Source organism: Pleurodeles waltl, chromosome 8, assembly GCF_031143425.1.
Source record: "Pleurodeles waltl isolate 20211129_DDA chromosome 8, aPleWal1.hap1.20221129, whole genome shotgun sequence".
In the NCBI taxonomy this organism is placed as follows: Eukaryota; Metazoa; Chordata; class Amphibia; order Caudata; family Salamandridae; genus Pleurodeles; species Pleurodeles waltl.
The window spans coordinates 187,645,317-187,663,136 of NC_090447.1; the positions used below are offsets into that span (position 1 = coordinate 187,645,317).

The following is a 17,820-nucleotide window of genomic DNA, read 5'->3' on the forward strand; positions in this document are numbered from 1 at the left end:
GGTTGTTGTCAAGGGAACCGGGATGGCTTTTGGGTTAGTTTGGTCATGGTAGGAGTGCTTCAGCTTTGGTCACTACTGGTGGAGCAGTGGTTGTAGAGATGTCCCAGTACAGCAGATACACCTGAGTGTACCCGTGTGATGTTATTGTTTATACAGATAAGATTAATGCTCTCAAAAACTGGATAAGCTGATCTCCTTAACTGCAGCTTTGGCTTCATACAAACATCCATTTTGAATTTTTTCAAAAAACGTTTATATGCAGTAATCTATCATTGGGGTTGTTTTCCTCCAAGTGACACAGTCATATAGACGTATGCAAAGCTCAAGTTGTGTGTGATGTCACCTGGAACCACTCTTGCAGCTCCAAAGGTGAGAGGGATTGATGGTGCTGAGTTGACAGACGTTCTGTGAAATCTTGTCAGCACTGCTTGGTATTCCCTGTCAGCGCAGATCTGCACAGACCCCATCTGACGGGAGGTCAGTGTTCTTGGAGCAGCTGCACCATGCATGATTCCCTGTCTCTTTCAAACGTCAGAACACAGACTGTTCAGGTCAGTTTCCAAACCAGAAGCTTCAGATCACTCTGCATCAAATGATTGTTACTGTTCAAGGACTCAGTTTTCAATGATTTAATCCTCCTATTTGGACCACTCCTTCACTTGTATCCTGAGATCCATTACAGGGTCTCGTGAGCCTATATTGCTGGTGCGATATTTCTATCAAACTATGCTCTTATTTTATTTTTTTCTGGGAATCTCTTGGTTCTCTGAATTTGGTATATCAACGGGGATCACTTAATTTTTCTTGTAATATACACTTTCTTTGAGTCTGCTTTAGAACTTCTGATGTGTCTTAAATCTCTCATAGTTCCATTCATCTCAGCCTCCGAGGAGACATGTCTGGGATTTTTGTGTTCATAATTGTTTCCTAACTTTTTATTAGTTCACTTCTTAATGACTTCTTTGCTGAAGGGTATGTCCTTTCTAACTTCCCGGGGCACGTAATGGTTTGGTCTGTGCATACATACTTAATGAGTTTATAAAGGGAAATTACATTTTGGATCATTCTGGCCTTACCAGGCAAGCCCTAGTGTTTACTCCCAGCCACTCCTACAATAATTCCCGTCTGACATTCTTAAGATCAGCAACTGTTAGAGTTTCATATTTTTGATAATTTGTTCTTCACTTGCCTCGTTTTTTTTTTACTACCTGCTGCTCTTTGCTTATCTGTGCTCCTGCCATATGTTTGTTGACTTTGGTCATATAGCCCTTTCTCATGAAGATTTTGTGTGCATTGTGGATTCCTGGGGTGAAATACCTATTGCATACTTGAACTGGTTGGGACGAATATTGGGATTGACGCTCCGTGGGTGGCATGTTTCTGGCTCTTGCATTTTCCTGGTTATTGGTCTATGAGATATTATCTCATATACAGTTATACATTTTTAAGCCGGCTTTCCAGTTGTTCAAGGCCTTCGTGTTTTTTCCTAGTTCGTCATCTGTAGAACAGGGGTTGCACAAAGACTACCATGGAAGCACAGGTTGGAATGCCAGAAGGGGCTCACTTACAAATCCATTCATGTCGTCCATGCCACCTGCATCATTTTGAGGGAGTGGTCATCAGAATCTACCAATGCCTCCTTCTTCCCCCGTTCCTTTTGAAGTTTATTTTGATGTATTCTCTAACTTACCTAGGCTACTCAACCATCGAGTGCTTTTTTGTGGGGCATTCATAAAGATCTTGGTATGATGTCTGCTGGCTTAAATTAGCTCCCTCATTTTCTCGTATTTTTTTAAGACACAATGGTCTTAACTTGCTTCTTGTCAAGCTAAACTATTTGTCATTAAACTTCCTTTTGAAAAAAAAAAAACTGATTTTGCCTTTGCTTTCTGGTTTGTGCTAATGCCAGTTTCTTGCAGGAAGGGGTTTAATGGGTTTCTGTGAGGAGGTTGCATTGCAGCTAAATAAAGAGATCCTACTACGGAACAGCTAGGCTTTTGTCATGTGACCACGTTTCTATGCTCATTAACAGTTCAGAGAGTCTTACCCTTGTCATGGTTAGTAGGCTCACTGGCATTTCTCTGTTTTGCCTGCGACTTGTGTGCTCTCAACAGCCTCGTTTATTCCTGCACCACTCTATTGCATCTGTTCTTTCCCACTCATAAGAGGATATACTGTGTGTATTTCATTACCCATTGATACGCCGTGTATTTTGGCTAGTTTTTATGCTCTGATCTATGCGCTGTCAGGTAGAGTGTTTGCGACTAAAGCTACCACATTCATTTCCCAAAGCTTGGGACACCTTACATCCTGGACCCTACTCTGACGCTCCTCTTATGTTTGGGTTCTACTGGTCTCCGCTGCACACTTCACCAGCTCGCCATCTATGGGTGGTGCAAAGCAACCTTCACCAAGTGCAGATCCATGTGGACCACCAATTCAGGGGCAGGGTAGTGTGTTTGGGGGGGGCATCGGTGCTGTAGGTGATGTTCCGAGGTTAAGTAGAAGGGAAACATCAAATTTGGATTCAGCAGGACCCTCAATTTTGCATACTCATATTGCGTGTATCCACACAAATCCCCAGGCCACTTGAATGAGCAGTTGGGTTATCCACCTACAGATATTAATGTGGTACTATGAATATGAACGTGAAATTGATTTATAAATATATCAACCACTGTTATGCATGCATCACAGTATGAGTGCATGCTTTTCTTTGTTATAAAGTTAATTATTTGTTTTTTAAAGCTGTTAACGATGTGCAAGCTGTGTACATCTGCAGTGTTTTTTCACAGTCATTTACACCTATTTTTGTTTCTTTCAGGTAATTCGACCCGTCCTACACATGGAACTCAAACACCATCTACTGGTCTTTTAGGTGCACGACCTGGTTTAATACCACTTCAGCGACCACCTGGAGTTCCTCCTCCACAAAGATTTCCTCCAGTGCCCCGACAAATGCCTCCCCACATGATGCACCGGGGCCCACCACCAGGACAAGGACGCTTTGGAATGCCTCCCCCTCAAGGGATGAGACCACCATTTCAACCACCAGGTCACTTTAATTCAGGTGGGCCACCAGGCCATGGGGGAGGCCCTGAAGGGGGCTCTGATGGACCTCAAGATAGAGATGGAAAGCAGAATAGAAACGATCAACAGATGCTTCCTCCTGATAGAGACCAAGAGAGGTTTGGGAGAAGAGGTTTTGGAAATGAAATTGAAAATGATGAAAATCTATGTAATGATGACCAAGATGATGATGAGGATGATCAACTTGGTCGTCATGAAAGAGACTGGGAGATGAGAAGTCCTGAACCAGACATAAACCAAGGCTTTGAGGACAGAATGAGAGGAATGGGTGGGTATCGAGGCAGAGACCACGATGCAATGGAGTGGGAGCCAGATCAAGATCCAAGTGAGTGGGAGCCACACCAGGGTCCAAGGGAGTGGGAGCCACACCAGGGTCCAAGGGAGTGGGAACCACACCAGGGTCCAAGGGAGTGGGAGCCACGCCATGGTCCAAGGGATTGGGAGCCACACCATGGTCCAAGGGAATGGGAGCCACACCACGGTCCAAGAGAGGATCCAAGAGATTGGGAACCCTGGCAGGGTCCAAGAGATTGGGAGCCCCACCAGGGTCCAAGGGGATGGGAGCCCCGTCCAAATCCAAGAGGTTGGGAGCCACGGCAGGATATGAGGGAGAGGGAGCCTCATCAGGATATGAGAGAGAGGGAGCCACATTGGGACATGGGAGATAGGGAACCACCTCAGGATTCCAGAAACAGGGAGCCATATCCAAAAGAAAGGGGCCCCCCTCAGAACTTTAGAGAGAGGGAGCCTCCACGACAGGATTTAAGAGAAAGGGAGCCCCCACGACAGGATTTAAGAGAAAGAGAGCCTCTGTGGCAGGATTTAAGAGAGAGAGAGCCTCCGCATCAGGATTTAAGAGAACGAGAACCCCTCCTTCAGGATTTTAGAGGGAGGGAGCCCCCTCCTCCAGATTTTAGAGGGAGGGAGCCCCCTCCTCAAGATTTTAGAGGGAGGGAGCCCCCTCCTCAGGATTTTAGAGGGAGGGACGCACCACCACAGGATTTTAGAGGGAGGGAGCCACCACCACAGGATTTTAGAGGGAGGGAGCCACCACCTCAAGATTTTAGAGGAAGGGAGCCACCACGTCAGGATTTCAGAGAGCGGATGCCGCCGCACCAGGATTCCAGAGAGAAGGAGGTCCCGCACCAGGATTCACGAATGAGGGAACCCCCACATCAGGATTCAAAAGGAAGGGAGCCAGCACATCAAGATTCCAGAGAGAGGCCACCACCACAGCATGAATCGCGAGAGCCCCCACAACAGGATTTAAGAGAAAGGGGTCCACCCCATTTGGCTTTGAGTGGGAAGGTGACTCCACAGAAAGATTCAAGCGACAAGGATCAATCTAGAGGAGCAGAAGAAAACCAATTAAAAGACACACGTGAGGTCAAGGACAAGCAACAAGTTGACAAAAAATCTGAATCGCTTAGTGGTGAAGTAAAAAGTATCAAAACAGTTTCAGAACTAAAAAAAGTGGAATCTAATGCCACAGTACAAAAACCTACTGAAGAATCACCATCCAAGGCTACCACAGCTGCTAAAAAACCTGATAATGATTCACCCCCAGTTGTGGAGGGTTAGAGACTCATGATACATTTCAGGAAGGAACATTGTCAGGCGATAGATCTTTAGTGATGTACAGAATGCTGTATCATATTTGCTTCTTCTATATCCCAGTTTCTGGTTCGTTTGTGTCTGCGATGTGAAGGGAGCAGGATTGTAAGGAATCTAATCGTTTTCCTCCTGTTTAAAGAGCAACAAAATAATACAAATGCTGAAAACATGATTATAAAGAAAACATTACCCTCTTGCCGTAACTTTTTAAAGTAAAAATAACAACTTTAAAAAGTTTACACTTCATAATAAGATTGTAATTGGGAGTGCTATTTTTTTTATTTAAAGATTAAAATCGCCATGAAGCTCTTCAACACAATAGGGATGTTTTTAATAAACTATTTTCGTAACAAACGTTAATGTGTGGTATTTTTCCTACAGTGAAGGATATAAACCGAAAATTATTCAGCATTTTAAAGTTTAAACGGTTGATGATTAACTTGAGTCTAAATTAGACTGGTTTATTGATATTTGTTTACAAAGATGCAATCTGTATACTACGCACACAAAAAACATCTTGGTTTCCATGTTGAATTGATTTTATTTATATCATTTGGTGATACTTGATGGCAGTTAATGATTTTAAAATGTTATTTGGTGCCCAAATTGTTAGTTACGTTTTCAGTGCACTCAGGGTGTTTCATTTACTTTGAGACAATGTTTTCTGAATCATACCTGTTAAAAAAGAACTTTTGCAAAAACAGTTGTCTACTTTACTCTTATTGAGACAATGATCGTATAATTAAAAATGTTTAGAATTGTTTACTATTGGAGCATTCTAAAGAAAATAAATGAATGAAAAGGAAGTGAAATGAAGTAGGTTAACGTTTCAAATTTGATGACCATTTTAGTCGCATTTTGAGTTAATCAATTTTTAAGTCTAATTGTCTTTCAGGCATAGCTCTCAGATTTATTAGTGAACTTGTAAATAAGGCATTGTCGTTGATTTGGGGTATTTTTTCTGTAAGTGAAAGATGATGTGCCTTTAGGGAAAACACCTCTGCCCCCAGCAGACAGAAAATATTGAAATGGCGGACATACAAAGTAGGTGTGAGATTGGTGGTCCGCATCTGAGTCGCAGATGGTTCATGTCCACAGCTGTTCAGATCAGCCAGTGCTTAATTTGTAAATAAAAACGTGCCAGTGCCCAAAGCTCTCCTGAAACAAGCGGCTGCTGCAATTAAATGTGCGAACACAGAATACTGAGGCAGCGCAACCCTAAAACAATCTCGAACCTCTTTAATCCATTAACGGCCACTCCCTCCCCCTTGAACTCACTCTTGCTGCTTTCTTCTTTCTCCGTCTGTCCATATGTATTTTGTTAGCAGTAAATGCTTGAGGCAGACAAATAAGTACCGGCCCTCAAAAATAAGTGCCGGTGCTCCGCACCGGAGTCAACAAGCACAAATTAAGCCCTGAGATCAGCCCTCCTTGCCGACCCTAAAAAGAGGCCTTTTTAGGCCATTTCAGATTGGCTGCTTGCAGGCACGTGGATTAACTTTGTGTAGCCTATGCCTCTCTTGGCAGTCCATAGCTATGTAGACAGCCTGAGCACATGCTTATTTTCTGTTTTCAGACACAGACTAGTCAGAATCTGCTGTGTTTGCATTTAGAACAAGCAGTTCGCTCACGCCTAATTCTTTCTCAAGCCTCAGTATATCTTCGTTTTAACTACCATATAAGATGGTGGCTCATACTTGAAAACAGACTTAGGGAACCAGGGAGTTTGAGCCTCGCTCTGCAGCGAGTTGGTCAGAATACATCAGCAATTGTGAAAATAATTATATCTAGTTCCATCAGTATTCACCCAACTTTAATCCAAAAGATTTAAAATTCAGAAAACATCCATGAGCCTTAAGGAGATTGAAGTCCCAGTTCTTAATTAAGAGCATTGATCTTTAGAATTATTTAAGAATATTAGATTTACTTACACTAACCTGTCCTCATGGTTTTATCACTTGGAGCTGGAGACCCATTATTCACCTTCAACACTACCATTAATGGGCAGGCTCAACTGCATTATCATTACCGCTGCTACAGTGGTAGTCAAATAGTTTATTTCCAAGAATACAAAAATTAAGATGCAATAGGCTAACGAAAACCTACATAATTACAAATATTAGATAAAGGCTTGGACATACATAAAAAAAAAATCATATTAATCTTGTGCAAATTGTGCCCAGGGACAATTTAAGGTCCATCTCATTAGTTTAAACACTTGCTGTAGCATAGTTCTTCTAAGATATATACAACTAATATTAAAACAAAGTAGAGTATTGTATATAATCATAATAATGTGCAAACCTCTACCATAGTTATATAATATGATCCTTAACAGTCTCTGACCTTCGTTAAAGGATCTCATCTTTATCACCATAAGGTAATTTGCAATTACAGTATGAAAAAATGCCTCATTGAACCTAAACTAGTATGTGCCTTTTTTGACTTCTGATACCACTCTTCTTAAAAATGGGACAAAGAACATTTTTTCCATCGCTCAAAAGACAAGACAATCTAAAAAATAAAAACATTGCTGAGTATTTCGTTTTCGATTTGAAAAAACAGTGACCATTATTTTCAGGGAGCGTACTTACAAAACCTGGGATACTCCAACCCGGTTCGGCACCCACACAGAACTGAGAACTATATTTTTTATTCTTTTGTCAGTAATCGTAAACAGATAAGGAAAGGTTCTAGCTTTACCAAAGTTTTTAATAAAGTGCTCTACTAGTTGCCTCTTCCGTAAATAGTCTATCCTGAAGTACAGTATATTCTTTTACCACCTCTTTAAGAGCAGTCTTCAACTTAAGTGGCATCGAATCATCAATCACAAAAATGTTAATTCCTAAATTTGAGTTGGGAATAAATTCACCAATAAGCTGTGAGAACTCAGCATGGGACATCATATCTTGTAACATTAGAGAGGAAAGTTTTTTGTCATTACAAAGTAACCCCGTAGCAAGAGTCAAACCTTTGCCAAAAGTGAAACTCTTAACTTTCCTATATGCTTGTCCCATTTGAGATTACTGGCAAATATAAGGCCTAAGTACCTATAATTACTGACCAGTTCTAACAGGCCATTATTTATGTACCAAGAGTATTTCTTCGAACATTTAAAGATGATTATGGTCTTAGTTTTTTTTTTTTTTGTTTTTTTTACATTAACTGTAAGTTTATTCAATACACAATAGGCATGAAAGGCCTGAAGTTTTCATTTCTGATACAGACATCAGGCCACAGATTCCTTACCTTAGAATTCTCCCCCAGCCGCAAGGCTGGATCCAGATTTTTTTCCCAGCTCTACCTCTGTGTCGCAAAGAGGGTGGTGTGCAATACTCTATCAACGTCGTCCACCAGATGTGACATCGACAGAGTCCATATAATTCCCTTTCTGACGCACTGACATCAGTTCCTTCTTTTCCATTCTTACAACATGGATCCGGAGTGGTTCCTCAGGCTATTTTTGGCCTATCTCAGTAATTTCTTGTAAAAGAAACAGTGTGCTCCCTTTTTTCTCATGTCCTCGGGGTTCAAACCTTGTGGGTCTGCCACAGACCCTCATACTGTTTGATGTGGTGCCTCTGGGAATACCATGACTCAGAGGAGGGCCGCTCCTGCCTTTGCCTTCGCCAAAGGTGTTACGAGAACTGCGTATGAAGATCCTGGTGGCATGTCTGGCGGAGGCCCCACGTTGTTGGTGGTCTCATTCTAGGTCCCAGGTGCGATCGCGAGTCTGCTCTACGAGCCATTCCCATGAGCGTTTGTCACCCTCAACGTCAAGACTTAGAAACACAGGTGGTCTAAGTTGCGGCATCCACCAATGTCAATTAAGTCCTTTTCTCCTGACGCCCTCTCCCAGCCTCTGGTTGCAGACTAGAAGTACAAGTCCACCCCAGCACCTCCCTGCCTTCCTGGAGCTGGGGTGACTCTGGCCCAGATATCCAATCACCATCTCCGGCGCCGCACAGGTGAATGGTGTCAGGTGTGGTGCCAGTGGTGCCTTTTGGCTTGGATGCCTTTCTTCCTCCTTCTACCCAGTCCCTTGCTGTTTTCCCTCCAGGGAACAGGCTTTTGGAGGTAAAGGAGGGGAGCTGGGGTTTAGCAACCACATGGATGAGACTGTCCAACTCCTCTACAGGGTAGTTGGCTGACTGAGCTGGGTGAGGCTAGTGGCCTTGAGTCCTCACCGGCCTTCAGACCTCCCGCTCACCCCCAGACTTGCTACAGAGGTGAGCTCCTCCTTCACCGAGGTGCTGAAGAGGGCAGCTGTGGTCCTAGTTGTGCAGCTCCCCTGTGTGGAGTTGACCACTGATCCATTGATAATAGTGCCTCACAAGGGCCAAATAGGAATTGAGACTGTGCTCCCATATAGTGAAGCACTATATGATCTTTTATTAGGAGCCTGGCCTAAACCCGCTATGGGGGGGCCTCTGTGGACTGATCTGTAGCACGTAGACACTGACCCGCCCACCAGAGACTTGTCTTTTCCGGCACCCTACTTTGAGGAGTTTTGTGCAGGCCGCTATGGTTTCTTCTGACCCTAGCATCCTCCCTAACATCCCTCCAGACAGGGAGTCCAGATGGCTGGAAGCTTGTGGCCGAAACATTTTCTCCTTAGCCAGCTCAGCTGAGTCGATAAACACTGCTGGTATTCTGGGCAGCTTTTCCCATGCATTGTGGGATTTGGTGGCGCACCTGCTGTCTTTGCTTTTGGAGGAGACCTGGATCGCTACTTGCCCCGACACTCCAGGATTGGTGAGAGGCAGCTAGGTTTTCAGTAAAATGTGGTATGGATACCATGGACTCAGTAGTTCTAGCCATGGCTCATTCTGTAATGTTGTGCCGTCATGGCTGGCTACATCACTCTGATTTTTCGGAGGCTGTGTGATCCACCCTGGAAGACATGCCCTTCAATGGTGCACATCTCTTTGGCACTCATGCCGATTCTGCCTTGCATTGCTTTAGAGACGCACAGGGTGGAAAGGACTCCTAAATTGCCTATTCCTGTACTTACAGATGGACCCAGTCCAGAGGGGAGTCCTATACTTCATGTTGAGTCCAAGTTTCAGCTCCCTTTTTTTCGCTTCAGTACTGAATCATTCCACCATTGGTGCAGTATCCCTTTCTTCTGAGGTTATTACTGTTATTTTCTAAGGCTATCAATGATAGCTTTGTGTTGTTGCTATCTGGGAGGGACATTCTTTGTAGCCCTAAGGGAGTTTAGTTCGTGTTGAAACAGTTTTTTTTTTTTTCTTTTTCTCTGAAGATAGGCCACATCTTCAGAGATAGTTACCAGTATGGTATGTTCCCTGCTCTATGTAGAGCATCTGTATGCCTTATAGGCGTTGCTATTTATAGTTGTGGTACTTTTGGTATCCCTTAGAGGAAGCTTATATTTACTCCTTAGGATGGGAGCTTTTGTACATAGCTCACCACTTGCAGAAGTACCTATTTATGGTAAATCTCTTGTTTCTGCTTACCTTAATCTTGGAGCATTACTTATTGAATTCCTTCTTGTGTCTGTGTGGGTCATGCTGACAGTACTTTTCTCTTGTGCTGCTGGTCTTGTTGTACTTACACTGCTTCTTCACCGCAAGAAGATGTGTGATACTTACTTATGGTTTAGAGGCAAGGTCCTATATCTTGGCTGCTACAGGGCGCTTTAGGCAAGAGGCCACACGCCATCCAGGGACTCCAGATGTCTACATATTTATTCTTAGGTGCTGCCATTTAGCCATCTTCTGTGTTGTTGGCTATCTTCCATCGTTTGGTGGATATATGGTAGTTTATGCATGTTCCTTGAACATTACAGTTCTGTCTTTTTTGGAATAAGTTTGTAATAGGGGTTGGTTTATCCCTTTGGACAGTCTCCCTGGTGGGTTAATTTCACTCTATTCTACAGGTTGTCATAGTACTTCTAGCCCTCTGTGGGTAGTTACAACACTTCTGCGTTCTTTTTCGGGCTCCTTACTTCATAAAGGAATATTTCCTTCTTGCTGTGTACTTTACTTCCTTCGGAAGATGCCCATATACGTTAGTATAATGAAGGCAGTAGGCGTGCTATCTTGTACTCGCCGGTAATTTTAATGCCTCCAATTTCATGTAGGGATATTATTTCCTATAATCAATTGTTGCTCCACTTTGTGAGGGTTTGTCCTAGGGGACTGTGTGTTTTTACCTTTGGTTCTGTAATTCAGCTGGGTTTTTCACACCTGCTGTCTTCTTTTAGGCTTTTGATATCAGCAACCTGATTGTGGGCTACTCAGTCTGTTGCCACTGGTTTAAATGCTTTGCAGCCTTCACTTTACTAGGGTGTGTGATGTCCTCCACACTTTCCATCCTCTTGTATTAGTACTATCTTGCGGATTACTCTGCTTGGTCCTCTTATATATTTGACATCATCTTAGTGAGGGCTTCTGTCTGTGGTAGGGGTGTGTGTGTGTGTGTATATATATATATATATATATATATATTATGAAATCGGTCATAAATCAGACATGGTGCACACAAGCTGCTGGTGCTAATGGTAAGAGGTAGACCAATCCCCCTCAAATTATAATTCCAAGGAAAAGAAGCCACTGCACTCAGTTTCTGATGGAAAATGAACAGTGTTTAATCCACACCAACAAACACCAGCGCGTTTCAATTCCGAAGAGTCTTGTTCATGGCTCAAACAAGAATCTTCAGAGTTGAAGCGCATTAGTCTTTGTTGGCGTGGATTAAACACTGTTAATTTTTCATGAGAAACGGAGTGCAGTGGTTTCTTTTCCTTGGAATGAAACCATATATATATATATATATATATATTATTTTAGTCATTTCATAGGCAGTTTTTATTTTCCTCCTATGTGCACTATATGTAGGGCCACTGGAATGCGATTCTGTGGCTGTGACAATTTTTGCATAATTATAGATTTGCCGCATTGCCCCATAATCCATCACCTGCCTCATAATCCAAACATTTTAATAAAAAAGGGGCTTCTAACTCAAATGGTTCAAAACAGTGCTGCGGCATGTATTGCTGCGCAATGAAAGGGCCTTTGCACAGCTGGACGGTCACCTTTCTGTTTATTGTTTATTGCTATATTCGGGTGTTACTGTTAATTGCTGCATAATTTACCCATCTCTGCTACATAATTTGGCTGTTTCCTGCTGCATAAATCTGGTGGCCCTGGCTACATGTTAGAGATGGTCCCCGAGGTGTTAACATTATCCCTGGCAGTTTTTTTTCTTAGGGCGAGTGTACTTTCTATACCTATAGTTGCTGTTGTCTTTGTATTGTTTCTATTAAAACATTGTTCAGTGCTTTCTCCATCACAGATGAGTTCTTGGGTTCCATCCTTTATCCGTGCTTTACAGAGCAGGTTTGGCTAAAATAATGGTTCTCTTCGGTAAAGAGCTATAGCTCAGTGGCATTGCCTGTTGACTCTGGGCCCCCAAGTACTGGCCAAACATAGGTTCATATCCCACGATGGGGACAAGACGTTTTTATGTTCATATTGTCTGTCTTCCAGCACATTTTTGTCCTGCTGCCATGGGTAACTCCATTCCCATGCTTTTCAATGCCTTTATGACTTTACCTGCCTGTGGTCTTACCCACAGTTCTTATGGTGTAGCATATGTTCTTACCTAAATGCCTAAGAGCGTCTGGGCTCTTTTCTTTTTTTTCTAGACTGGCCTGTTATAGGCAGGGACATTTAGTAGGATCAGTCGTGATGTGCACTAAAAATCTGCTACGCATTGGCCAAGAAGCAACCCACTGAGGGCTTGCATGCTCCTTCTACCAGAACTGTAACCACTGCATTAGTATGTGGAGTTCCAGTCCTTGATATCTGCCAGACAGTAGTGTGGACTTCCCTGCACAAGTTTACCAAACATTACTGTCTGGGTAATCAGATCCGTTGTGACAGGCATTTTGCCCATTCGGCCCTGCAGGATTTCATTATCTAAAATTGGTCCATAGACCCTCCGGGGATGGTATTGCTTTGGTATCTAATTCTAAGGTAATTAATCTGCACCTAGATGTCTCTATCAGATGAACAAGTTACGTATTTTTGGTAATGCCTTATCTGGTAGAGATAGGATCTAGCCGTAGATCCCTTACTGTCCCTCCCTCCTCTACGAACAGATTTCTAGGGTTAAGGATACTCCCTTCCAGGGCCATAGTTTGTATACCTGGCATGGGAAGTCACGATACAGTAACTGATGTCTGCACACCGAGATAACACCTACAGTAGGTGACTGCAATGTTACTTCTGGTGCGGTTGACGCAAACTGCTTCATGCAGCTCCTTTTCTTGTCAGTTAGATTCCTTGATTGGGAATTTGTAATTAAATTACACAGATGTATTTTTGGTAGACTGTTTCCATGGGCAGTTTCTATAGTGGCTCTTTGTTTTTTGCACGGAAAAGTCACAGAAATAAGTTATGTCAGCGCGTCGGAGAGGTGATCATATGGACCCCTACATCACATCTGGTGGATGACGTTGCTACGAAGTTGCATGATTCCCTCATCCAACACACACACACACATTTCCTGATCCAGTCTGATGCCTGAGGGAGAATTCTAAGGTAAGGAACCTGTAGCTAGATCCTGTCTCTACCAGAAAAGGGGTTTAGGGAAGGTAACTTGTTCTGTAAGCCTACTGTTGTAGAATACATTATACCGAAATAGTCTGTATACAGAAAATAGCTGACATAGGAACTCCCTATTTTGGGGAAAAGGAACTGGTATTTGCCAGTTCAATTGGTAAATCGGAAATAAACAGGCTATAAGAGAGAGTGGGACTAAAACATACCCCAACTATAAACCATTTTCCAAAGGGTTTTTGCTGATAGTTTACCTGTACCATTTAAATCAATCTGAACCTAAATATTCCAGTTAATTTTGTGGAGCATAGATAGCCTGTATAATAAAGCACTCCATCTACGTATTTTATCCTAGAGCATGATGGGGTCTACCTGGTGAAAAGCAGCATGGAAGTTGGAAAAACACAGTAGAGCTTCCAAACTGTTACAGACAATCTCTTTGCCGCTCCCCATAGTGCAAAACAATGGTCAGACGTAGAGTAATTTTGTCTGAACCCCCCATGCTCCTTTGAGCTAATTTTCGATCCAAAAGCACTTGATTAATGGTATATTAACAAAGTTTGGGCATACATTTTGGAGGATTTGTCTTTAATTTGCTGGATCATCCCTTTGGCCCCACATATGGATGGGCTTTATAATTACTCTTCTACATGTTATATATATATATATATATATATATATATATATATATATATACACAAATGTTATTGTTTTATTGAAGGTGAAACAAGTCACAAAAAAGTCTGTCAGAAGGTCACATTCCGCGGCCGGAACCTTTGCAGAAACATACATTACAAACGTCCGTATTCCATGCAGTGGAGACAAAAGCTTTACTACGTCAATGTCCTTACAACATGTCAAGACCCGTGGCCCCACATGATTTGACCTATATTTTACCATGTTTTGCTGGACACCCCCGGGCCTCGTAGACTGTTTGTTCTTGCTGGGCACACCAGTCCACTCCACATGTCCGTTGTGACAGCAAAGGAGATTTGGAGTCCTTTCAGTTTGTTTCACTGTCATGTTGAGATTTTAGCAGGGTCGTTCCAAGAAGGCTCGGGCTGCTTGGGTACCTAAAGCCCCCTCAAGCACACCCAGAAGGATCATCAGCGGGGACATTTCAATCTGAGTTATGATGGGACAGGACCATTTCATATTGAAGTCTTCTGGGACCAGCGAGCAGCGAAAGCATGTGGGGCAAGGCAGGAGGCCAGCCTTGAACAGCCTGTCAGGAGTGAGGTATGGCTAATGTACGTAGTATGCTTGTACTAGCCAGAGCTGGAATGACATCATCCAGACTTGGGGCCATCAATACGTCCAGTTATCATCCTCGAGCGGTCCTAGCTATCCCTTCCAGCAAGCTCTTAGAGTTGGCGGTATGTCTGGAACGTAAATATTCAGGGTGCAGTATATTTGGGACATGTCTCCTTTACCCAGTACGCCCATCATGATATTGGCTTCCACTGGGCTAAACCCGGGTTAGTGTCAGGTGGAACGTGCATTTGTAGTGTGTGGAGTAAGTGCAGGTATTTGTGAAACAGTGTTACAGATAAGGAGTACATATGTTGAAGCTCCTGGAAAGAAGACATATTTGTGCCATTCCAAATGTCCCCCAGAAGAGAGATGCCAATGGCATTCTACTGCCCAAACCCCTCCAGCGCTGCCACTTCACATGTGCCATGCCAAAGGGGGTCTGTTGGGAGACCTTAGCCCACCATCCTTTGTATCGAAGTACAGCTCTTTACCCGCTGAACACCAACGAGGACACCTCAGGAAGTGCCAGAGCCACCATAGACCATCGCCATAACACGGGGGAAACCTAGGGTTAGGAGCTCCAGTTGATAGGCTGAGTCCGTCCACCCTCCACTAAGCCAGTTGTTAACTACTATAAACTGTGAAGCGAGACAGTACAGGTATAGGTTAGACATGCTGAGGCCACCATCGAAGGGGCTCGCTGATAGGTCACGAATGCTAGCCCTAAACATGAGTGGTGCCATAAAAACGTTATTGCCACTGAGTCCATTTCTCTGAACCAATGCCTGGAAATCACTTGTGGGAAATTTTGTAAAAGGTAGAGGTATTGAGGCAATATCATTATTTTATACAATGTTATCCTCCGCATGTTGTTTAAAGGGAGTGTCTGCCATTTCTTAAGATTCTCCTTAACCTTGCCGGTGAGGTGTGTATTATTGAGGGATTGTGTCAACGCAGGGTCGAGAGCTACTCGGATACCTAGGTAGCAAAAACTGAGGCAGCGGATCAGAATTGTGGCAGGCCAGTCTATCGAGGAGTTCAATGGGACTAGCACCGATTTGTCAGAATTGACGGTAAGACCAGATGCCTGCTGGTGACGGTTTCACGTTGCTGATTATTTCGGAGAGGATCTCCTCACTTTTGAATAAGAGGATTTGATTATCTAACACACACATCTCAATGCAGCCTGTGCTAATTTCTACACCAGTGTTGGATAGATGTGAAATAAATTCTGCCATTTGAGTTTGTTACTTGAGACTTGAAGGAGATATCAATAATTCCCTACTGACGAGTGGTCAAAAAAGGTTGGCGTTATTGTTTGTGCATTTTACCCTAATTGGACTTGTGCAATGTTCTCTTGTTTGGCCCAGCAACCTTTGGTACTCAGGGCTCTAAACTTTCTACTCACATTCCGTCCCTGCCATTATTTATTGTTCGCCGTAGCCTATTTAGGTCTATACATAGCTCTGTACATTCCTGATCAAACCATCCCTTCAAGGGAGGGGGTATTCTTTTCCTAATACCTCCTCTAGAGTTTATTTTATCATTCATTTTCAGGAGAGGCGGTACCCTCACAATTAAATGGTTATAGCACTCAATACCAATCTCATTCTCATCTAACACATTCTTATCAATTTTGATCTTAAATAACTCTTGAAGAGTTCATCAGTAATTGAGACCCCTATTCTATGATAATAGGTTAGGCTTAAGTCAAGAGCTGGCTCAGAGTTTTTAACATGCTTTCCTTTGAGTTACATTTTCTATGGCCAGGTGGTTGCTCAGTCCTCAATTACCTTAAATTATCAATAATTACAAATTGCTCAAAAGATGTAAATACATAGTCAATGGGGATCCTTATCCTGACTAATCTAAATTGTATTGTATTGTATAGAGTATTTCTAGAGCGCATTCCGGCAGATGCATCGAATCGCTAGTCTGAACAAAAAGAACTGAGTTCCCGGCGCTCCCAGCCTAAAGAAACCCCCATATTGGGCAAAAAGCCAAGTTTTTAATTTCTTCCTAAAAATGGCATATGTATCTATTTGTCAGAGCGAATCGGGAAGGGCATTCCATAGTATAGCCGCTTCTTGGCCTTATAGCACCGAGGGACCGCAATCAAGTGTTTAGAAGCAGATCCAAGAGATCTTGAGGGCTGGTAAAATTGAAGTACAGACTTCAAATAATCACAACCCTCATCCTGGAGAGCTTTATGTGTTAGGCACAAAGATTTGAATTTGATCCTCCTATCAACCGGGAGCAAGTGTAGCCGGGTCAGGCTACTACTGGCTGAGGAATCTCAAGGAAAATTCAAAATAAGGTGTGCTGCAGTATTCAGAATCATCTGGAGTTTATGTATCGCAGTTTTACTCGCATTTAGCAAAAGTGCATTACAATAGTCAAGTTTTGACATAACTAAAGTCAATACAACTGGAATTCTCAGGTCAGCCTCCAAAAGATGGAGGATTTTCCTGATAGTTTTCAAAGACCAGAAACACGTTTTGATTGTATTATTAATTTGTGGTTCAAAGGAGAGGGCACAATCAAAAATAGTGCCGAGATTTTTAGTCGGGGAAGAGGGCAGCCCCCACATTGTTCAAGCCACCAACTGACGTCCCAGAAGATGTTGTTACGACCGAAACAAAGAATTTTGGTCTTAGCCCCGTTAAGTTTGAGCCAGTTACTGGCCATCCAGTTGTTAATAGCTAACATACACTGTCGGAATTTCACCCTAGACTCTTCCCATTTATGGGGTATAGGGATGATAAGCTGAGTATCGTCAGCATATGAAACAATGTGAATGCCAAAAGAACGTACCAAGTTGGCTAAAGGTGCCACATACAAGTTAAAAAGGGTGGGACTAAGGGAAGATCCCTGGGCACACTGCAAGGCACTTGAAAAGGGGTGGCCTGCTGCACCACATGACACCGTGATACTTCTGTTGGTCAAAAAAGATCTAAGCAATTTTAGTGCCTTACTCCTGACACCCACCTGATGCAGGCGATGTAGCAAGATATGTGGTGAAATGGTCTCAAAGGCAGCGGATAAGTCAAGTAAAACCAGAATTGTACTTTCTCCTTTGTCCACACTTCTGCTAATCAAATCTTATGTAGATAGTAGTGCTGATTCTGTACTATGACCACTGTGGTAGCCATGTTGGGAAGGATCTAACTTTCCATTAGCTTGTAAGAAGCCTGCAAGTTCCCTATTCAAATGTTTTTCTAAGATTTTAGCCAAAGTAGGTAAAAGTGAAATCGGCCGAAGATTAGACAAATCA

At 42.9% G+C, this 17,820-nt stretch overlaps 1 protein-coding gene across 1 annotated transcript in view; it reads left to right on the forward strand.

The window, feature by feature from the left end:
• The window catches only part of SCAF4 (SR-related CTD associated factor 4), an 860,634-nt gene extending 855,576 nt beyond the window's left edge, over window positions 1-5,058 (forward strand). Inside the window, exon 23 of the mRNA XM_069204042.1 lies at window positions 2,825-5,058. Coding sequence (XP_069060143.1) covers window positions 2,825-4,671 — 1,847 coding nt within the window. The 3' untranslated portion in view covers window positions 4,672-5,058. The remainder of the gene's footprint in view (window positions 1-2,824) is intronic.
• Window positions 5,059-17,820: the final 12,762 nt, after the last annotated feature.